The sequence below is a fragment of the Crocodylus siamensis genome, chromosome 2, assembly GCF_052110815.1.
Source record: "Crocodylus siamensis isolate JL-2025a chromosome 2, ASM5211081v1, whole genome shotgun sequence".
Lineage (NCBI taxonomy): Eukaryota > Metazoa > Chordata > Crocodylia > Crocodylidae > Crocodylus > Crocodylus siamensis.
In genome coordinates this window covers 190,342,086-190,363,269 of record NC_143396.1, presented here as the reverse complement: position 1 = coordinate 190,363,269, position 21,184 = coordinate 190,342,086, and the positions used below count along the sequence as shown (strand labels likewise).

General features: G+C 45.4%; 1 protein-coding gene across 4 annotated transcripts in view; it reads left to right on the top strand.

The window, feature by feature from the left end:
• Window positions 1–1,768: 1,768 nt before the first annotated feature.
• SCUBE2 (signal peptide, CUB domain and EGF like domain containing 2) overlaps window positions 1,769–21,184 on the top strand; it is a 75,024-nt gene continuing 55,608 nt past the window's right edge. The window contains exons 1-4 of one of the 4 annotated variants that reach the window (XM_090032669.1): window positions 1,769–2,089; window positions 5,096–5,218; window positions 11,145–11,270; window positions 18,693–18,827. In XM_090032669.1, coding sequence (XP_089888795.1) covers window positions 2,011–2,089; window positions 5,096–5,218; window positions 11,145–11,270; window positions 18,693–18,827 — 463 coding nt within the window. In that variant the 5' untranslated portion in view covers window positions 1,769–2,010. The remainder of the gene's footprint in view (window positions 2,090–5,095; window positions 5,219–11,144; window positions 11,271–18,692; window positions 18,828–21,184) is intronic. The other 3 variants (XM_090032668.1, XM_090032671.1, XM_090032670.1) reach the window with 3 other exon arrangements.

The window sequence follows — 21,184 nt, the reverse complement described above, 5'->3', positions numbered from 1 at the left end:
ATCTAACACCTCCCGTGGCAATTAATTCTGCAAGTTAATTATGTGCTGTATAAAAAAGTACCATTTCTTATTGGTTTTAACCTGCCTTCTACTAACTTCAGTGGGCGCCTCTCATTGTAGTATTCTGAGATTTGATAGACAACAGTTCCCTCTTCACTTGTCCATTCTACGTTGTCTCGTTAGGCTGCAGCTATTTAGCTTACATGTTGGCTCCTAGACAGGTAAGACAGTGTTTCAAAATTCTTTTGTTTTCTTGCTTATATGGCTCCCATCTTTGCTTACCTGTTGTTGGTTTTTTTTTCCTTCTGCTTCAGTTTTTCCATGTGTAAAATGGGGATAATTCTTCTTAGTCTTTTGCTCTCAGGAGTGATGCAGCTCTTTGTTCAATGTTGTATTTAATGTTCTTTTTGAACCTCAAACTGAAAGTGCCACAGAAATGTGAAGAAAAATTATTTTTAAAAAGATTAAATGATGTTTGTAAAGTACATGGAGAAGTGCTAGGGACACATAGAGTTTTATCATAAATAGGACTTATTTCTTTACTTAAGGCAGCAGAAACCCATGCACCAGCATCCAGAGACTCCTTCAGTTCCATTTCCTACCACTTTCTATTTGGTTAGAGGAGCCAAGAGGAACCCCTTCAAGTGTTTAATGGGAAGCTTTATACATTTATAGATGGGTTGGACTTCAGCTAAAAAAGGTCCAAGCCATACAATAGGTTGTTTCTAGTTGGATTTTAAAAGAAAATAACTTTGATCATTTCAAAAGCAATGAAGCCTGATGCTTCAGTGAGAAAGGAAAGTGGTAATTTATAGCTACCATTAAGGAGACAAAGACTGAGGGAAAGTTTCACTCAGGGAAGATTTACAAATGTGTATAAACCACCCTTACAACTGGAAACTGCCTGGTATTTGTTCCAGAACAAAACATCAGTGAAGGAAAGAGGAAAAAAAAAAGAGGGAGGGGGTGGGGGGTGGGGGTACAACCTGCCTTCAGTGGGCGCAAATGGTCAGAAGCACATCAAAAAAAGTTATTTTATGAAGTAATAACTTGGCTATTCTGCCTGTCTGAGACACCAGTCCGGGGGGACAAATAGCGAGAGCCATCTCTGCCTGGAGTAGCGTGTGTATAGATGTTGTATATAAATGTGTGCAAGTTGTATATACGTGTCTGTGTGTGTTTGGGGGGTGTAGATTGTATATACATATACATGCATGTGTGTGTATAAGCATGTAAGGGGTATTTGTGGATTGCATATATGTGAGTAGGTTGTATATGCATGTTTGTGTGTAAGGGTGTGTGTGTGTAGGTTGCACATATTTATATACAAGTTTTGTGTGTGTGTGTGTGTGTGTGTGTGTTTAGGGGGTATAGGTTGTATATGTATGCATCTGTGTGTGTATGTATGTAAGGCAGGAGTAGGTTGTATATGCGTGTTTGTGTGGAAGGGGTGTGTCTGTAGGGTGTGGGTGTGTGGAGGTTGTATATAACTGTGTGTCTGTAGGTTGTATATAAATGTGTACAAGTTGTGTGTGTGTTTAGACAGGGGTGTAGGTTGTATATGTGTATGTATGAGGGGGTGTGCAGGTTGCATGCGTGTAGGCCGTGTGTGTGTATAGGTTGTACAATATATGCGTGTTTGTGTGCAAGGGGGTGTGTGCGTGCAGGGTGTACGCGTGTGTGGAGGCTGTACATGCGCGCCGGGGTGTGTGTGTGTGTGTGTGTGTGTGTGTGTGTGTGTGTGTGTGTGTGTGTGTGTGTGTGTAGGCAGCGCGCGCGCTCCCTCCGCCCGTGCCCCCGGCCCGCCCTGGAGCGCGGCGCGGACGCAGGAGCGGGGCCGGGCGGGCGCGGCAGTCGCGGACCAGGAGCGCGGGCAGGAGTCCCCCTCCCCCCGGCCTGGGCCGGCCCGCCGCCGCCCGCCGCAGGTGCGCCCCCGCCGCGGGGCAGCGCGGAGCCGGCCCAGCCCAGCCTGGCAGCACCACACCGCACCGCGCCGCGCCGCCGGGCTCCATGGGGCTCCGTGGGTCAGTCGTGCTGCTGCCGCTGCTGCTGCTGGCGGCTCCCCACGCGCGGCCGCTGCTGCTCCCCGGTGAGTGAGGGCGGTCGCGCGGGCTCCTCGGTCGGGGAAGGGCAGGCCGGGGGGGGGGCGCGGACCCCCGGGCCCCTGCCCCTGCCCGCGCCTCCCTGCGCCACAGCGGCTCCAGGGCTCGAGCCTGGGCGACGGGCTGAGGAGCTGCTGCAGGTCGCTCCAGGCAGGCGGCCACCGCGTGGAGCCTGGGGGTGGCAGGGGTAGGTAGGGGCAGCTGTACCTGGGGACTGATGGCCGTGAGCATCGGGAAACGAGTGGGGAAGGGGCAAAGCCCACGTTGGTGCCTTGTCAGGCGTCCAGTGGCGTTGCCATCCGATCCAGCAAGGCGTTGCGCCTGATCCTGGCCCGTGCAGCAGTTCCACTGCCAAGTTGAAGGCAGCGACGTGTGTGCACCCTTTCTTGTCCCTTCCCCAGTGTGTCTCCCCCCAGCTCAGGCTGCTGGCCTGCCAAAGAGACCTCTCACTCCATGCCTTTAATAACGTTCAGCCTACTTCTGTGGTTGCAAGTCCTGCGGTTTGGTGTATGCTAGCAATGCCTTTCTCCGACTTTATTTCTTTGTTGCCTTTCATTCACCTTCTGGAGATCGTAAGGAATTAACAAGAAAAAAAAAGACCCTGCTCCCCTGTAGAAGGCATGGCAGTCGTTAGACTTGCACATGCTGTAGTTTCAAAAGGAAACAGCTTGTGTCTTGCCTGTCGTTGCGCCTGCTGCTGATGGATGCATCTATTGGCACGAGTGTGCAGACAGGTGCCTGGACAGTGGGACTTGTTACATGGAGATAAAGCTAGTTTTCCTATACGTTTAAGGCTTCTTTCCTTTTGATCTCCTCCCTTCCAACATGGTTTTCTACTTCTGTGCTGTATATCTATATCCTTCTAATCAGATTTCCTCTGGTGATTCTCACTGCTCCTTTTCTTCCTGCTCCCAATACTCAGAGATCCCCTTTTCAAAACCCTTCCTGGTGCAGCCCCATAACCTCAGGTTTTGCTGATCTCCCCAGCCCGGCACTGATCTATTCATTTTCTTATGATTTTTGCCCAAGGCGTCCATAGGGTGTTATCCAGCAGTCTGTGATCTGTGAGCCATTGAGAGTCAGTGGCATATTTGATGAAGTTCTGGAGAACGGGGTGACTGCAGTGCTGGCTTGTTGTCTTGGGTCCTGGTTCATTTCAAGAAGTTACAACTATGTGAATGCTTTTCCACATAAGCATTGCTGCAGTTGCTACAAGGGTATTTTGTGATTGCAAATAGAAAGATAGATGGGCTGTGCGAGTGTGAATTTGAATGTGAATGAGGGAGGAGGTATCTATAAAATGATTTGTTAGGATTTCATAGACATTACAGCTGGAAGGGACCTCAGAAGATCATCAAGTCCAGCCACCCACCCAAAGGGCAGGAAGTCAGCTGGGGTCATAGGATCCCGGCAATATAAGCATCCAATTTGCTCTTGAAGGTGTTCAGTGTAGGTGCTTGAACCACCTCCGATGGCAGGCTGTTCCAGACCTTGGGGGCTCGGACAGTGAAGAAATTCTTCCTTATGTCCAGCCTGAAATGGTCTTGCAATAGACCTCATCGTCCCTTGGGGCTCTCTGGTGAATAAACGTTCCTCCAGATACTGGTGGTCACCCATGATATACTGTGGTCCATGCTATGAAAAAAATGGTTGGACTCCCAAATACAACATTGAGACTGGGGGACCTGTTCTTCAGACGATTTGCCTGTAGTCTCAGTTCCTCCTCCTAGGATCTTCTTTTCTGCCCTCTAGGACTCCCCTTTTCTGTTGATCTTTCTTCCACCATCCACTGGCATTCCTTTTTCTTTCTCTTGATTTGCATCCTCTTTTACTGTCCTAGATACTCCAGTTGATGGCACACAGTTTTTACAACTCCTCTTCCTCTGTCTACACTTCCTCATCCCCAGGACCTTCTCCTCAGCTGATTTTTTTTTTTTTTTTTTTCCCCACATTCCCCTTGCTCTGGCGTTTCTGACTGGATATTTTATCTGTGCTGTCTACACTGTGTCTGCTATTTCCAGAAAGGAGCCTGCTGACTGTGTGTTTCAGCAACATTTCCACTGGATATGAATTTCACTTTTTACTTAAAATAATAATTTGGGACCTGTAAAAATACTTGAATAGCCATCTGGTGAGTGGTAAGTAAAAATGTAACATTCTGAATCTCTTGACCAAATTGAATGTATGTCTCTGGAAAACTTTTTGTTAGTATGAAAACATGTCACATTTTCTGAGGGTGACATCGCTGTCATGAAATATGATTTTTTTTTTTCCAGTGGTTGAATACTTATAGAGTAAATCTGTCTTTTACCCCTGTACAGAGAGCTGTAGGGCCTTGTTTTCTGCTGTTGTAAATTGGTGTAGCTTCATGGATTTACCCAGCTAAGGATGTAGCCCGTAATGCATAAATGCAGATACATACCTATGTGCATATATACCGTATTTTTCGGACCATAAGACGCACTTTTTTCCCCCCAAAAGTGGGGGGAAAACGAGGGTGCGTCTTATGGTCCGAAGGTGTGTGTCCCGGGGAGACGGGGCGGAGCTTGCCCGCGGAGGCGGCAGAGCCCGAGCGGGACATCCGCCGCTTGTTTAGACCGGAAGCCGGCGCCCGTGCCGGTGGCCGGGAGCCGGCAATAAAAATGGCCGGCCGGAACAGACGGGGCAGGAGTCCGAAGGAGGGACTCGCTGCCGTGGAGACTGACGCTCCAGGAGGGGTGCGTCTTATGGTCCGAAAAATACGGTAAATATGTGGCAAGCTATTCTAAAGGACACAGATAGCTGGGCAGAATGTTGTTGCTGTTATTATTATTAACAATCATCACGCAAGCTCACATTCAGGCACCCTGAATCTTTTTCTATCTTTCTGTTTTCCTTCTCTGTGCATGTGGCCGTACCACACAACCTTCATCAATTGACCCAGCGGAGATGTGCACAGACATTTCTGCATTGCTGTTTTTGACATTTCTTGTGAATCTGGTCTTGCTTCACAGATGTGGATGAGTGTGCTGATGGGACAGATGACTGCCATCCAGATGCTATTTGTCAAAACACCCCAAAGTTGTACAAGTGCACGTGCAAACTGGGTTACAGTGGTGAAGGGAAGACATGCAAAGGTAAATTTATGGCAGCCTTGTGCTGTGGCCGGTGTTGTGTATGTGCCAGCTTACAGAACTGCAGAGAGCGTTCCTGGAGACACTTTTGATGAGTCATTGACAGCTTATGCCATTTAGGCTAACAATAGACCTTGCTAAATGAAGCGAATCAGCTGTGTCAGAATATGTCAGCTTTCCACAAATGCCCAAATTTGTGGCCATGACAGGCTGTAATAATTTGTGGCACTTCACTGAGGTGGACATCTATTTGCTTTATGGTTGGAGAGTACAGGCAGCCAGGAGTTGCCCATGCTCTCCAGCCACAGGAGCTTGAGGGTTTGAGGAAGCAGACCAGCACATCTGGTCTGCTTCATTGGGCAAAACACACATTGCCCATTGTCCCACCTGTTGATGCTATGGGACAGTGAGTGATGTGTTCTGGGGTTTGAGGGGCCCAGTCCTGCATACCCCCAGAGCTCCCACATAGGATCAAACGCCTCAAGCCCTGAGAGCTTCTGCTTGGCTTTCTCTACTTACCAAGATGTGCCCCTAGCTCTCCAGGGAACATCTGGATAAGTGGGGAAAGTCAGGGTTTCGCTACTTGTAGAGATGGATCTCTGGGGCTCATCTGGCTATACATCTCCAGGATCTCTGGGGTGCATTTGCGTGAGATGGGAAATTCAGGGTTTCCCTGCTTACCGAGACATGTCCTGGAAATTCTGGGGACATGCATCTGTAAGTGGGGAAAGCTGGGCAGGTTCTCTCAGGGCTTGAGGGGAATTCTCATGCTTGGGAATTCCTAGGGGGTACAGGATCAGGCTCCTCAAGCCCCTGAGCCCCTGCCTGGTGTGACTGGAGAGCATTGCCCGTACTCTTCTGCCATAAAGCAAATAGATATCCACCTCAGTAGAGTGGCACAAATTATTACTACCATGTGTCACAGCCACAAATTTGGGCATTTGCAGTATGACAAAAGGTATGGACTTCTATGTTCTTTTGCTTTGTGCAGCCATAACATTTTTTTATGGCCATGCAAAAGCAAAGAAAGGTGACATCTACTTCCATCCTAAGTCTTACGAAGTCCAGAAATTTGATATATTTTGCATTTGATTATATATCTGTATGCGACCAAAAATCTCATAACAATAAAAGACATCAAATACAAACACAGACTGTGTCCATCTGTCTGCCTAGATTTACTTTACCAACAGACTTACTAGGGGTGCACCGATAGAGATTTTTTTTGGGCTGATACCGATGGCTGATTTTTAATGAGCCATATCAGCTGATACTGATCCTATAGCTGGTATGCATCCTACAGCACAGAGAGCAGCAACTGGCTGGTCTGTTGTGGGGCAAGGAGTGGAGGGAGGGAAGGGACATAGGGGGAGCAGATCAAGGCCCCCATGGTGAGGGAGGGAGTGGGGCAGCGCCAGGCTCTGCCTAGTGGGGCGTTAGGCCAGGCTGCGCTTGGGGCGGTGGCGGCGCTGAGAGGAGGGGTAGGGAGAACTATGGCAAATCTTGTGGTGGCTCTATCCCCCCTTAACCCCCCTCCAAGTACCACTGCTCCCCACCCTGAGCACAGCCTGGCTCAGCCCCCAGTGGGAAGAGTCCGGCACAGCCCCGGCCTCAGCCTGCAATGGCAGCCCGCCCTTGTCCCCTGTGCAGATTTGGGCACATACCTCCCGGGTTGCGCATAGCAGTGGGAGGTGCCCGCCCGCCCGCTCACAGCTGTCCCATCCTGCTCCAGCTGGGTGGTGCTTGCCCCAGCCCCACTCTGTCCCTCACTCTGGGGGCTTCAATCTGCTCCCCCATGCCCCTTCCCTCCCCCCACCCCTTCCCCCACAACAGACTTACCAGCCAGACCAGCTGCTCTCCATGCTGCTGGGCTATGTTCCTGGCCACCTGTGTGTTGTGCTGCAGCTGTGCGCATGCATGTGGCATTTATTGGGCACATTATCAGCCACATGAACCAAAAAAAGCTGATTGCCGATGCTCTCCGTTTTCCTTATATCGGTGCTGATCTGATATGGGACCGGTGTATCAGTGCACCTGTAAGATTTACAGTGCCCTTTTGAAAAAGTTGTGGCCTGAAAGAGGAAGAGCATGTCTTGACTCTATCAACGTAACAGCAAAACAGAAGAAAGTCTTTGGACTGAAATCAATGTTTCCACTAAAATCAATGGCCAAAATTCCACTGACTTCCATGGGGTTAGGTTTCATAGCTTTTCATATCAGGATGGAACATTGTGATAATCGAGTCTGACTTCCATCTAATACAGGCTGTACTAATTCCAGTGTAACTGAAAAATTTCCAGGAATAGACAATCCACCACAGCCTTAGATATATTGTTCAAATGGCTACTAAACTTCACTGTTTAATTTTTGTGCCTGTCCTCTCCCTGCCATTATATCCAGTTATAACTTTGCCTGCTAGAATAAAGCACCCTTGTTTTCAAATATTCTGTTTCTCATGGAGGTACTTACAGACTGTGATAGAGTCATTCCTTTATCTTCTGTTTAATCAGCTACCTTGATTTAAGCGCCTTTAGTTGTCCTGTAAGACGAGCTGTCAAATAGGCAGCCCATCAGCTATACACAGCCTATGAGGGGTTAACTTGTAGCCTGTAGGGCAGAGCTGCTGCATTGGCATGGCTCAGGAGCTCAAGGGTGAATGCTGCCACTACTTGCCCCCCCACTGCCTTCCCTGCTGACAGATGTGGGGATCTTCTGCTGCTCTGGTAACTAAAATCAGTGGCAGGGAAAAAGTGGAGGTGAATGTTAGTGTCTTAATCCCTAAGATCTGGATCCTCTCTAATTTTGGAGTTGTGGATGCCAGAACTGGGCACAGTATTCCAGTTGTGGTTGCCCCAGTGCCAAATGCTGAAGTAACATAATCTGCTGAGTCATACTTAATGTTTATCTCTTCATACATCCAAGCACTGCATTAGCCCTTTTGGCTGCAGTGATGCACTGGGATCTCAGGTTCGACTGCTAATCCACCAGGACACTTGAGTCCTTGTCCGAATCACTGCTTCCCCAGGGGCAGTCTTTTGAGTTCCAGGGATCTAATCTGTTAAAGATAGTCAGCTCTTGATAACATATGACTAACAAATACTGCATTGATTCATTTAAAACATTTTATATTTCATGAAATCAGCGGTGAAGATTTGTGCTTAAATCTGCATTGAGGTAGTACAAAACCAAATGTGAAACTAATCATTGCAATAATAATTATGCTCATAAAGAGCCTGACATCCCCATGGCTCCAAAGGGGCTTTATACATTTTCTATGATCAGGGCCATAAATTGTGCCTGAGACAGGAGGCCAGCCCCCAGCTTGCATGTGACATGAGCTATGGAGCTTCTAAATCTCTCACAGCAACAGGCTTGAGCAAGGCTGGGTCACTATGGGCCTGGTCCACCTTTGTTTAAGTTAGTGGGCATCTTTCCATTGGCTTTGGCAGTAGTTGGAATGGCCCCACAGAAAACAGAAAATTATATTTATAGTTGAGCATCTGATGAAAGTGTCAGACTTTCTTAGGCTTTTTCAAGTGCTGCAGACAGTGAACACACAAGGAAACTAAGCCACTTTATTTAGGTACCTAATTTACCTACCTTATTTAGGGGCCTTCTTTAACCACTGATGTGGGAAGAAGGTAGCCAAACTGCTATGAAGTAACCATGCAGAGCTAGTGATTGGAGCACAGAACTGTGATTCAGGAGATCAGCATTTTAGTTCACTGATTTGCTGTGTTGGTGTCCTCTTTGTGTCTCAGTTCCCTCCCCTCACCCCACAGAATGGTCCTAATTGTACTTTTAACCCACTGTAAGATATTGGGGTTTTTAAAAGGCTTTATCTGCTCACAAAAGTTTACTACACTAGTGGAGTTTAGTGCTTCAGTCTTCTTCCCAATATTGACATAATTACATCTGACTAAAGTAGGAATTCTGTGGGCCAGATCCAGCCTGTGGAGCCATGTCATCTGGCCTGTGGGTCTCCCCATGGGTCCAGAAATTTGGTGGCAGGGGAACAGTTGCATTATTAATGGCTACTCCCCTGCTGCCAAATTACTGGACCCATGTGGAGACCCAAAGGCCCTGCACAACATATCCAGGTGCATGGGGTCAGGCTGGCATGTGTCCAGGTCTGGGTGCTCCACTGCTCATGTTTGGCCCTCTCCTCTGTGGCCAGGCCAGGTGTGCTGCATTGGTGTGTTGCACAGCTGGATCTGGGTGTGCAGGGTTGTACCCACAGATTGACCTGTACACCAGCCCCATGCAGGATCTGGTCCACAGACTGACTGTGTGCCACTCATACCCCTGGCCTAGCTAGTTTCATGGGTACAAACTCTAAGAATAGATGGAGCCCAAATCACTGATGAGCATGGGATGCTGTTGCTTTTGAAAATTCTGCTCTAAGAACCCCTTGGATGAAAATAATTAGGTAAAGTAGTGGTGCGTAAGTTGTGCAAAGTAGTGTTAATAATGTAATAAGCATTATTAGGTCAATGATGAATAGAGATGGACCTGAATCAGTAACCTGAACCCAAGTTACTCCTCTCCCCCCTTTCAAGGTGATGCAGAGGAAGGAGGTGATCTTGAGATTGTAGATAGGATCTGAATTTGACATCATTCACTATGTATACTCTGGGTCAAACCAGAATTCCAGGACAAAACAGAATTCCAGGCTTGGAGGATTCAAGAGCTGTATCCTCTTTAATAATAAATTGCAGTTTGATTGGTCAGACTTTGACCCGACTCTGTTGGGTTCTGGGTATTGTCTCTGTTTGTCTCCCTCAGTCTCTATAACCATGTAGGGTGAAATTCCCCTTCTGCAGACAGAGGACCAACACAAGATCTGGGTGCCATCTAAATCTCATATAAGCCTCTGGCTGTACAGCAGGTTTAAGTAATTCAGACCTGAATTTTGTTCTGTGAGCCAAACCTCACGTCTGCCAAAGTCGGCAGCAGTTTTGCCATTGATTGCAATGGGCACAAGATCAATTGAATTTTGTTTTTAAATTAAATGAAATCCTTAGCTTTATAATTAGTTTATTTTGCTCAAAGGCTTTATGTGAAATATTGTTTATCCTATACAAATAGAAGCCAGATCAAGTTCCACATGTTCAATTTCTTCATTTAGAGAGAGAGCAAGACAGCACAAAGTATGGGTTATTTGTTGTTTAATTTGAAATAAAGAAGAGAGAAGGGTAATTTGGGACCAACATCTAGATTTGGCGTTTAAACTGTTTTTAAAATATTGATTAATAGAAATGGTCTTGTGAATGTTTTCCTTTTTTTAAGTAATGATTTTTTTCTTTTGGATTTAAACATCTTTATGCAGTTTTTGCAACCCAAGCAATGCAGTGTAATGTTAGTACAGGGGAATCAGAAGCTAGGTTGACTTGTGTGTGTTAGTTTTTGAACCCAAGTGAAACCTCCATGGAAAATAAGCAACATGCAACAGTGATGAGTAAATTAGATATTTTAATTCTTTCCATTTTAATTATATGAAGCATTCTTACTAAATTAGGGAGAAAATTTGAGTGTGTGTGTGTTCAGTGGGGGAAGTTGTTAAAAGTAGAATTTGAGTCTACTACAGATTGATTTTTAAATTGGTGTCCCTTCATTGACTTCCTGGAGTTACTCCCTATTTATACCAATGCATAGAGAGGAGAATCAGGTCCATGATTTTTAACATAATACTGTCTATTTTAAATTGAGTTTTAGAAAGTTTAAACTATAATATAATACCGAATGGGAATCCTAATGCATTTTGTCCCTTTGAGAAGCATTCAACAAATAATATGTTAAGTATAGTCTATTTGCAAGACAATAATGATTTAAGGGAGAAGTTGTTGTTCACATTTAGACAATCATGTCATGACCTGTCTATAACACACAAGCAAGCATCCATCATATTGACTTTTGCTTTATTCCTCAGACATTGATGAATGTGATAATGACTTCAATGGAGGCTGCGTACATGAATGTTTCAACATTCCAGGAAATTATCGCTGTACGTGTTATGATGGCTTCATGTTGGCTCATGATGGCCATAATTGTCTCGGTAAGGAAAACATTGCAAATATCAATCCTAATTTAACCTTTAACCTTGCAGATATACTTATGCTTTCATAGTACTGTATTATTTAGACAAGAATGATATATATTAGGCAAAGGGATTCCAGGTTCTGACATACTTGTGAGTGCTCAGTAACTTATTTTTCCCATCTGTAAAATGGAAGGATGATGGTGCCACACTTTTTTTAGTCACGTTAAGGTCTTTGGATTATAAATTGCAAAGTATCATTTATTATTATGTTGAATGAGTTTTTTAGTTAGTAAATTGACCTGGCTATTATCATCAATATTTCCCATTTTGTTGGGATTCTAATTTAGGGTGAAATTCCAAATATTGGGAGTAGTTAGGGTTCCCATCTCTGCATACAGATGTATCGTATATTGTCTGTGTTGCCATAGTATCTCAGCACCTCACAACATCAACACCCTGTGAGCTAGAGAAGTGCCATTTGCACTGTTTTACAGGTGGAAAACTGAAGGGTAGTTCCAGCATCCTGGAACAAAATAAAAACTTTCAGTACAAAGGACCAGAGCTTCAAAACTACATTGTGCCACAGGAAGAGAGCAGGAGAAACCATGGTCACTGCCGATATCTTGTGCCCTTGCAATATCAGGAACTTTATGAATAAGACATACCCCAATGACTCCCAACCACAGTACAGAGAAAGGCAAAAAGCTTCATCAGTCTCTGCCAGTGTAATCACCTGGGGGGTCCTTTCTGACTCTAGATCTGGTGGTTGGTTTAATCCTGAGCCCGAGAGCAAGATCTACCAACCTGCCATCCAAAGAGGCTTTTCAGTCCCATAGGAGTACCCTCATACTCTTCCCAGTAGTCAGTCAGTCTCTGACTTCAGAGGAAAACAAAAAGGAAACCAAAAGAAACTAACAATAATAGAAGGTAAGTTACACATTGAGGAGGGGAAGAAATCTTTCCTGGCCCTTATTGACAACCAGTGGGAGGGAGCCCTACAGAATGGTATTATTTACAGTACAATGAAATCTGATTTATTAGTCACTGGAATAACTCATCACTATGGTTTTATTGGTGCACTGAATCCCTGTCATAGTGCCATTCATTTGTACATAAAACACTTGGTCTAATTTAGTATCTCTTAAAGTATAAATAGTAATTTCCAAATGTACACACATTAAATCTCAATTACATTTGTACTTGATAATTAGTCATCTTAAAAAGTACTGACTTATGCCCACAATAGCACCTGTCAAGTCATATGATGCTTGCAAAGTATCAGACACTCTTCTGCTCAACAAGAGTTAAAGGGAATTTATACATGTGCTCCTGGAGTGGGGGAGGGAAGGTACTTTGCTTAAAGCGGCTCTGAGAGCTGCTCTGATTGAAGTACCTGGAACGTCATGTGTGTCAACATCCCCTCGCTGAGGGGAGGTGGCAGAGGCACTTTGACTGAAGCTCATTGAGTGGGCTTTGGTTGGAGCGCCCCTGATGCTGTTTTTCAGCACGGGGATGGTGATACACGTGATGCTGAAGTCTTCTGGAGTGTGGTAATTGCCACACTCCAGCAAGCTCGATTAATCGAGTCTACTGCAACATGCTGTAATTACAGTGCATCAGAGCAGCTTCGCTGCACGTGTATAGGCATCCAGTATGCTCAATTATTTTGTTTTGCAGAATTATCTTCTATTTTGTAGATGAGCACAAGCAGTGTACACAAAGAATCTTTGATTATTTTACTCTGTCATTTAATCAGGTAATTCTTATATAGCGACTACTCTGAATTTTTATGGTAAGAAATTGTACATTAAGCATTTATCTGTCTGTAGCAGGGAGCTTGGGGCTCCTGCTTTAAGGGAAGACAAGCTGCAGGTGAGGCAGAAGGCAATCAAATGAACCGCATGACCCAAAAAGGGCTGGGCTTGCAGTGTATAAGACCAGGGCCTGAGCAGCAGACAGTCTAGCCCTGGGAGCCATGGAAAAGCTTGAGAGAGTCCAGAGGAGAGCCACGCACATGATTAGAGGATAAGAGAACAGGTCTTATGAGGAGAGGCTGAGAGCCATGGGACTCTTCAGCCAGGAGAAGTGAAGGCTCAGGCGTGACTTGGCTGCAGACTATAAGTATATAAGGAATGTGCATCAGGAACTGGGAGAACAGCTGTTCACCACGGCACCCCAAGAGAAGACAAGGTCCAACAGTCACAAACTCCTGGAAGACTGTTTTAGTCTGGACATAAGAAAAAACTTCTTTACCATATGAGTCCCCAGAGCCTGGTATAGACTTCATCCAGAAGTAGAATCACAGAATCACTGAGTGGGAAGGGACCTAGACAGATCATCGAGTCCAACCCCCTGCCATGGGCCAGAAGGAGTACTGGGGGTGGCAGGGGTCATAAGACCCCAGCCAGGTGCCTATCCAGTCTCCTCTTGAAGATTTCTGGGAAGGTGAGAGCACCACCTCTCTGGGAAGCCTATTCCAGGCTCTGGCCACCTTTACCGTGAAGTAGTTCTTCCTAATATCTAACCTAAACCTACCCTCCCTCAGCTTGTGGCCATTGTTCCTGGTGACTCCAAGGGGGACCCTGGTGAACAGACTTTCCCCGAGTCCCTGCTGGTGGCCCCTGATAAGGTTGTAGGCAGCCACAAGATCTCCCCTCAGTGTCCTCTTGTGGAGGCTGAAGAGATTCAGGTCCCTCAGCCTCTTCTCATAGGGCTGGCCACGGAGGTCCCCAACCATACGAGTGGCCTCCTCTGGACCCTCTCCAGGTTCTCCATGTCCCTCTTGAAGTGCGGCGCCCAGAACTGGACACGGTACTCCAGCTGCGGCCTGACCAGCGCCGCATAGAGAGGGAGCAAGACCTCTCGGGACCTGTTAGTGATGCCCCTGTTGATGCAGGACAGGGTGTGATTGGCTCTGCCTATTGCTTCGTCGCATTGGCGACTCATATTCATCCTGGAGTCGATCCTGACTCCAAGATCCCTCTCTGCCTCTGTGCTGCTGAGGGTCAGCCCCTAACCTATAACCATAATGCTGGTTCCCTCTCCCCAGGGGCAGCACCCTGCACTTGTCCTTGTTGAACCGCATCCTGTTGAGATCCGCCCACTTCTCTAACTTATCCAGGTCTGCCTGGATGGGGTCCCTGCCTGCCAGTGTATTCACTTTACCCCACAGCTTGGTGTCATCAGCGAACTTGAACAGGGTGCTCTCCACACCCTCATCCAGGTTGCTAATGAAGATGTTGAACAGCACTGGCCCAAGGACCGAGCCCTGGGGGACTCCGCTGCCCACACCCTCCCAGGTCGACATTGACCTGTCCACCACCACCCGCTGGGTTCACCCCTGGAGCCAGTTTGCCACCCATGTGACCGTGCATTCGTCAATGCCGCAGTCCCTCAGCTTGCCCACCAGAATTGGGTGGGACACTGTGTCAAAAGCCTTCTGGAAGTCCAAGAAGATGACATCGACTTCCTCCTTCCCATCTAAGCTCTTTGTTACCTGGTCATAGGAAGAGATCAGGTTAGTCAGGCAGGATCGACCTTGCATGAACCCATATTGGTTACCCCTCAACATCACTTCCCCTGCAGGGCTCTCACAAATGTGGCCCTTGATAGTTTTTTCAAAGACCTTCCCCAAGATAGAAGTGAGGCTGACTGGCTTGTAGTTGCCAGGCTCTTCCTTCCTCCTCTTCTTGAAAATAGGGACCACATTGGCCCTTTTCCAGTCCTCAGGGACTTGGCCCAAGCACCAGGAGTCCTCGAACAGCTGTGCCAATGGCTCCGCAATGACACCAGCCAATTCCCTCAGCACCCACGGTTAAAGGTCATCCAGGCCCTCTGACTTGGACACATCTAAGCCCTCCAGGTAGTCCTTAACTAGGTCTGAACTAACAGTCGAGGGACTCGCATCCTTCCCAGGCCTCTCTACACTGTCATCTGAGAGCACCCCATTGTCAGCAGACAGGACACAGAGGCAAAGAACTTGTTGAAGAGTTCTGCCTTCTCTCGCATGTCTGTCACCAAATGCCCTGCCCTGCCTCGTAGGCGTCCAATGTTACCCCGAGACTTCTTCTTGCTGCCTAAATACCTGAAAAAGGACTTTTTGTTATCCTTAATCCCAGAAGCTAATCTAAGCTCCAGTGCTGCTTTAGCCTTCATCACCAAATCCCTACAAGCTCGGGTCAGGGAGGTGTACTCCTCCTTTTTCCCTGCCCCCTGCTTCCACCACCAGTATGCTTTTTTCTTTGCCTTCAGGCCAGCCTCTATATCCACGCTCAGCCATGAAGTTTTCTTGGACGCTTTTCCCGCCTTCATGCGCAGGGGAATTGTGTCCTGCTGCGCCCCAAGGATAGCCTCCTTGAGGAAAGATCACCTTTCCTGGACCCCCATACTAGCTACCTCCTGGGCTCCGAGTACCTCCCTGACTACTGCCCTGAGCACATCGAAGTTGGCTTTCCTAAAGTCAAGCATTTGTGCTGTGCTAGTTACCCTCCCCACAGGGTAGTGCAAGCAGCTACTCTGAACACTTTATTAAGAAATGCTTGGATGCTTATCTTGCTGGGATCATTTTACCCCAGCTGACTTCCTGCCCCTTGGGCAGGGGGCTGGACCAGTGATTTTGTGAGTTGCCTTCCAGGCCTAATGTCTATGAAATCTATGAATAAAATAGCTTAAAGCAACATGGCTGCAGTAGATTGGCAGTTTGCCTTAGTTAATTTACCAGCAGGAGAAAGGTACCTTGGGCATCTGTATGCATATTGATACTCAAAATTATTTGACTGAGGCCACACAAAAAGTCTTTGGTAGAGCAGAAAATTGAATGTCAGTTTTTGAGTCTCATGGTAGGGCTCTAACCACTGCATTATCCTTTCTGTCCGAGGCTTTGGTACTTTTTTGGAGCTTCTGTGGTGGGCACTGATTGGTGAAAACAGCAGTGGAGTTCTGTATTATAGAAAAATGTAGTTCCCTATGCAGTCTTCACGTATGCTATTTGCTGTTTTGTGTACAATAGAGCCTCCACTGTTGCTGGACCCTGGGAGGCTTCAAATCCTGGGGAGAGAATTTGTCCCCACTGTACAGTTTGTGGTCTCTGGTAAGCCATGCAAAAGTGAAGAGACAGAACTTCAAGCCTCTGTTAAATGTTTAAGACCAGGGCCTCAGCTAGTATGGGTCAACACAGGTCCTTTGCTTTGGTTGAAAAACTATGTTGATTTACACCTGTTGATCTGACTCATAGGCAAAAACTCTAAGTCTCTTTATGTAAATGGAAGAGAAGGTGAAGGCACTATATCTCGGGCTTTGCTATATTGCCAAAGGTAGCTAAATAAAGGGCACAAAACCATACTCAGCACAGAAGGAAATGAAATATTTATTGACCCTTTTAGGAAGGGCATCTTAAACTTTATTCTAACACACACATGCACACACACAGGCACACACAGACACACACTCACTCCTTCTCTCCATGGATGACCACAGCAGGTCTCTAAAAATGCAATAGGAAAGGGTTTTCCCTATATAATGAACTCTGGTGGCTCATGCCTGCAGCTGATGTGATTCTGATTTTTGTATGTTCAGAGGAGATTGTCTGGATTTACAAAAGCGTATCTGAGTCCTGAAAATGACCCTGTGTTTGTTTATTGTAGTTACTCAGTGTTACTAGGATGGCTATATTTAAAAGAAAAAATGGCTTGGTGAAGTGAATTCTGGGAGGGAACACTGTGAAGAATAATATGGACTTTAAAATAATAACAATGAAATCCCAACCCTACTAATTTTTAGTATCCCTTTGAAGATATATTTTAAAATGGTCATGTTGGCATTCAGCAAAATTTGGTCTCTTTTTCCATTTGCTTATGTCATGCCATGGTTTTATAAACTTAACCCACCCCTTTTATTTCTCAAGATATGAAATGTGTGCCTGAACTTCAGCCAAATAGCTAATTACGTTTTGGAGTGAGAAGACAATATTCCATTCATTCTCTGTAGTCCCTGGTACAGAGGCAGATCCACAGTAATGGAGTCTCATGGTCCTGTGCTCAACATGCTGTTTCTACCATGTGGAGACATTTGGATGTCTTTGGACTGTTTTAGGTGGTTTTTAACTTCGTTCTTTGACATCATCACCCTGATGTACTAAATCTAACTTGGTAGAGGTCCTCTGGTTGTACTTTGTTTTCAACAGAAATTAAATCTATTGCTGGGCTTGATTTCACTCGGTAGCAAAAAACATCATACTTTTTGTTTTCTTTTCCTAAAGACTTAATTTTAGGCAAAAAAAAAAAAGTCAAATGCTAGTTTAAAATAAATTGTCCCTTAGTACTGTAACAACAACCAAAATAGAGAATGAGCAAGTTTCACCAAATATATCATGAATGTAGAAAAAAGCAGAATTTCTCCCAGGCACTTTGTTGGCAGGGGGGTGCTGGCGCTGGCGCCGGCGCCAGGCAATGACTCTGGGCTCAGGGGAAGGGGCTGCTGCATGGGTGCAGTGGGCCCCAGCTCTGATCCCAATTCCAATCCTGGGCCTGGCTTGGCTCTGCTCCCTCCCAATCCCTGCCTGGTCCCAGTCCCACTCCCTCCCCTCCATGGCCCTTTCTCCTCCCCCTGCCCCTTACCCTGCAACCTTTCCTGCTGAGGGTGGGGAGGGGCACATACACACATGTCAACCCCCCCCCCCCCAAAAAAAAAAAAAAAAGTCTCCCTCTTCCTATGACTGCTACTTGCCAGTGAAATCAACACGTCTGAAAATCTGACCAACGAGCTTTGTCACAAGAGGCCATGGAAGCCTTACATGGTGATGGATCCACTTTTAAAAGTTTGAGGGTTGGAACTTGCATTGTAATGTTCAAAGACATAGCTGGGACATTTCTACTCTTCATATCTTTTGGTTCTGTCCAACTGGTTAGATGTCTTGCAAGAAAAGCTTTTCTCCTGAAGTTCTCTTTATTTCCTCCATCTGGTGAGGTCAGACATATTGCAAGATCAGCATCATTTAAATTATTTAAGTACCTTTTGCTTCTGCCCTTAACCACAGCCAGGAAATTTAGAAGGAGGCCATGAAATAAGAGACAGTGAGGGTAGACTTAGGAGAGGAGGAAAATGAACATAATGTTCTTAAACATTAGAAGAGATATCTGGCCTTTGTTTGTAGTTGGATGAAGGTTTAAGGCAAGGTTGCAGGTTTCTTATATTTCTTATATTATTCAAGTTGTCTCTGGCTTGAATCTGAGCATGAGGCTTTCAATAGAGATTTCTTTTCTTTTTCCACCTGTGTTAGGATGATAAAGTTATTTCAGTACTCTGTTTTACAGACTGCTTGTGGCAAACAAAGATCTGTTTAATCAATACTATATAGCTACCTGCCTACTTTAGTACCAGTTTCTGAGTGTTCATTTGTAGCAGACAGGGATGTGTAAACCTGATCTCTTTATCTTTCAGATATGGATGAATGTATGTTCAACAATGGTGGCTGCCAGCACATCTGTGTCAATACAGTGGGGAGCTATGAATGTCGATGTAAGGAAGGATTCTTTCTTAGTGACAACCAGCATACATGTATTCACCGCTCCGAAGGTACTCCTGCATTCCTTCTGAACTGCGAGTAGCATCTTGTGGAAGCAAATAGCAAACTCTAAATCATCTTCATAAACATTTACACTAAGATTTTAAAAGCTACCTAGAGGACTTGAACACACAGTTTCCATTTCTTTAATGGGAGTTATGTGTCAAAATCTCTTAGACCACTCTGAAGAAATCTCACCCCTATATTTCCTCCTTTGGCCATCCATTTTATAATACTGGGTTTTATTAAGGGATACCCTGCTGCACTCCCATACCAACTCAGGCCTCCATTTTACAGCTGCTTTAGGTCTCAATCTTGCAAAGTGCTGAGTACCCCTTGTGAAATTATGAAAGCTCTTCATTCCCAGTGACAGTGAAAAGGGAGTGGGCCCTTTGTGTACGATGTCATATAGGTGATTCTCGTTTATACTTCAGTAAGAGGAGAAATTTATTGTTTGCAAGCCTGAGAGATCCTTTAGTTTTGTTCTTTGATTTTAAGGTAGTGAAGCCTTTCTGAAGCTACCATGCTAGAAATCAGAAAAGCTGGATGTCTAATTATTGGGTTGTACAAAATTATTTAGGAGCCCCTAAGGGGGTACTTTACAGTGGTTGCCTAGACCAGGGAGTTGTTCATTGAACTTTGGATCTTAGTGAAGCATTCGCTGTTTAAAGCTGTGAAACTTTCTTAAATCATGTAGCTTAGCATTGGCATAAATATAAAAAGAATCTGGCCAGGAATAAACCACTTAAATAAAATAAAACACAGCAAAGAGATCAACATTTATAAATACAGCAGCTTGCTGATGAAGGGTCTACTGGCAATAGTCATCTATTGCAGCTGAATTAACCTTTTGTTTTAAATATTTGTCTTCAAAGTCTCTCCCCCTTGGATGTAAGGACACAGGCAGCTCCTGCACCTGCCTGTCCTTTACTTCATTAGAACTCTGTAGTGAAGTTCTGTTCACAAAAGAATCCTTCTCTTTTGAAGGATTAGGGCCTGGAACAGTGCTGAATGGGATACCTGTGCAGTACAGGAGAGAGGACTTCTTACTTGATATTTCCTTGCTAGATGACGTGTTTGGCTGCTATTTGACAGGTCCAGTGGTAAAACAAATCACTTTAACCATGGGTGTGTCTGGACACTGGTGGTCCATCAGGATCACTGTCATCTTTCTTTTCATTTTTCAATCTGTCTTTAGCCACTCCAACCAAAAATTTCTTTCTGGATTCATCATCTTGCTTTTACTCTGCCCTGCTCTACCTCTCCTTCTGCTTCTTCATGTTTTATTGGGGAGTCAGTTTTTTTGTGAAAGCAGGCATTGTTTTAGACCTGCTGTCCTGGTTACATCTTTTCCATTTTTCCTGTTTTTGTTTTCTTCTACCCCACAACAGGGCCTCACTTTTTTCTCCTATACCATGTGCCTGTACATTGCAGTATCCTTCCTCATCTGTGTGACCTTCCTCCCACTCCTCTTGCCCCCTGTCTCTCTTGTTTCCTCCTCTGACATCTCCCTTAGTGTCATTTTCCATTAAGGAAAAATACTCTTGTGTCTAAAGTACAGGGAATGGGATGCAGGATAATGTAGGATTGGTTCCCTACTCTGCCATCCAGTCACTCAGACATATTTCTCTGTGGGGAATATGGAGATAATCACACATATCCAGGGACAGATTCAGAGGATAAATGTTTGTGAGGCCTTTTGATAATGTGATGATGTGGTTCATGTATGTAACAAGGCACACTAAAGTGGTTTTGGAAGTAGAGGCCTGAGGTTCAGACAGGCCACACAGGTTTCCTCTTCCCTCTGCTGATTTGCATGGTGGAGTAGTTTGGAGGTGATTTGCTTTCTAAAGTTTATCATTTCTAAAGTTTGTCCTCTGATCTCCACACTGTCTGGGACAGGACTGTGAATTGATTTCCTAAAGGAGCTATTAGAGGAGAGTTATTAGTTAGGGAAAGTTGTGTAATATAATGATACTGATCCAAAGCCAGAGGTGGGTTCTCTCTTACCCTGGCTTATTATATTTAGGGTCAGATCCTCCTGCTGTGTTGTGTACAATCATATTTTTCCTTTGGTTGCAAGAACTTACCCCTCTTCAACTGTAAGTCATGGAAGGCACTTGCTTTGTGAGGACATTGCTCCAATAACACAGTGAAATCCCACACGTGTGGCTTTTTGCTTTGTTGTTTACTTCCTAATACTGAGTTTGCCCAGTCAAGGAGAATATTATGCATGCAGGTATTCACCATTAAAATAAGCATTATCATTGACATGCATTCCATTATCATTGGTCCAGCTGATGGAGATCTCACTCTGAGTTCCTGTCCATTGAAGTATGTTACACACAAGAAAATGATTTACTTCTTT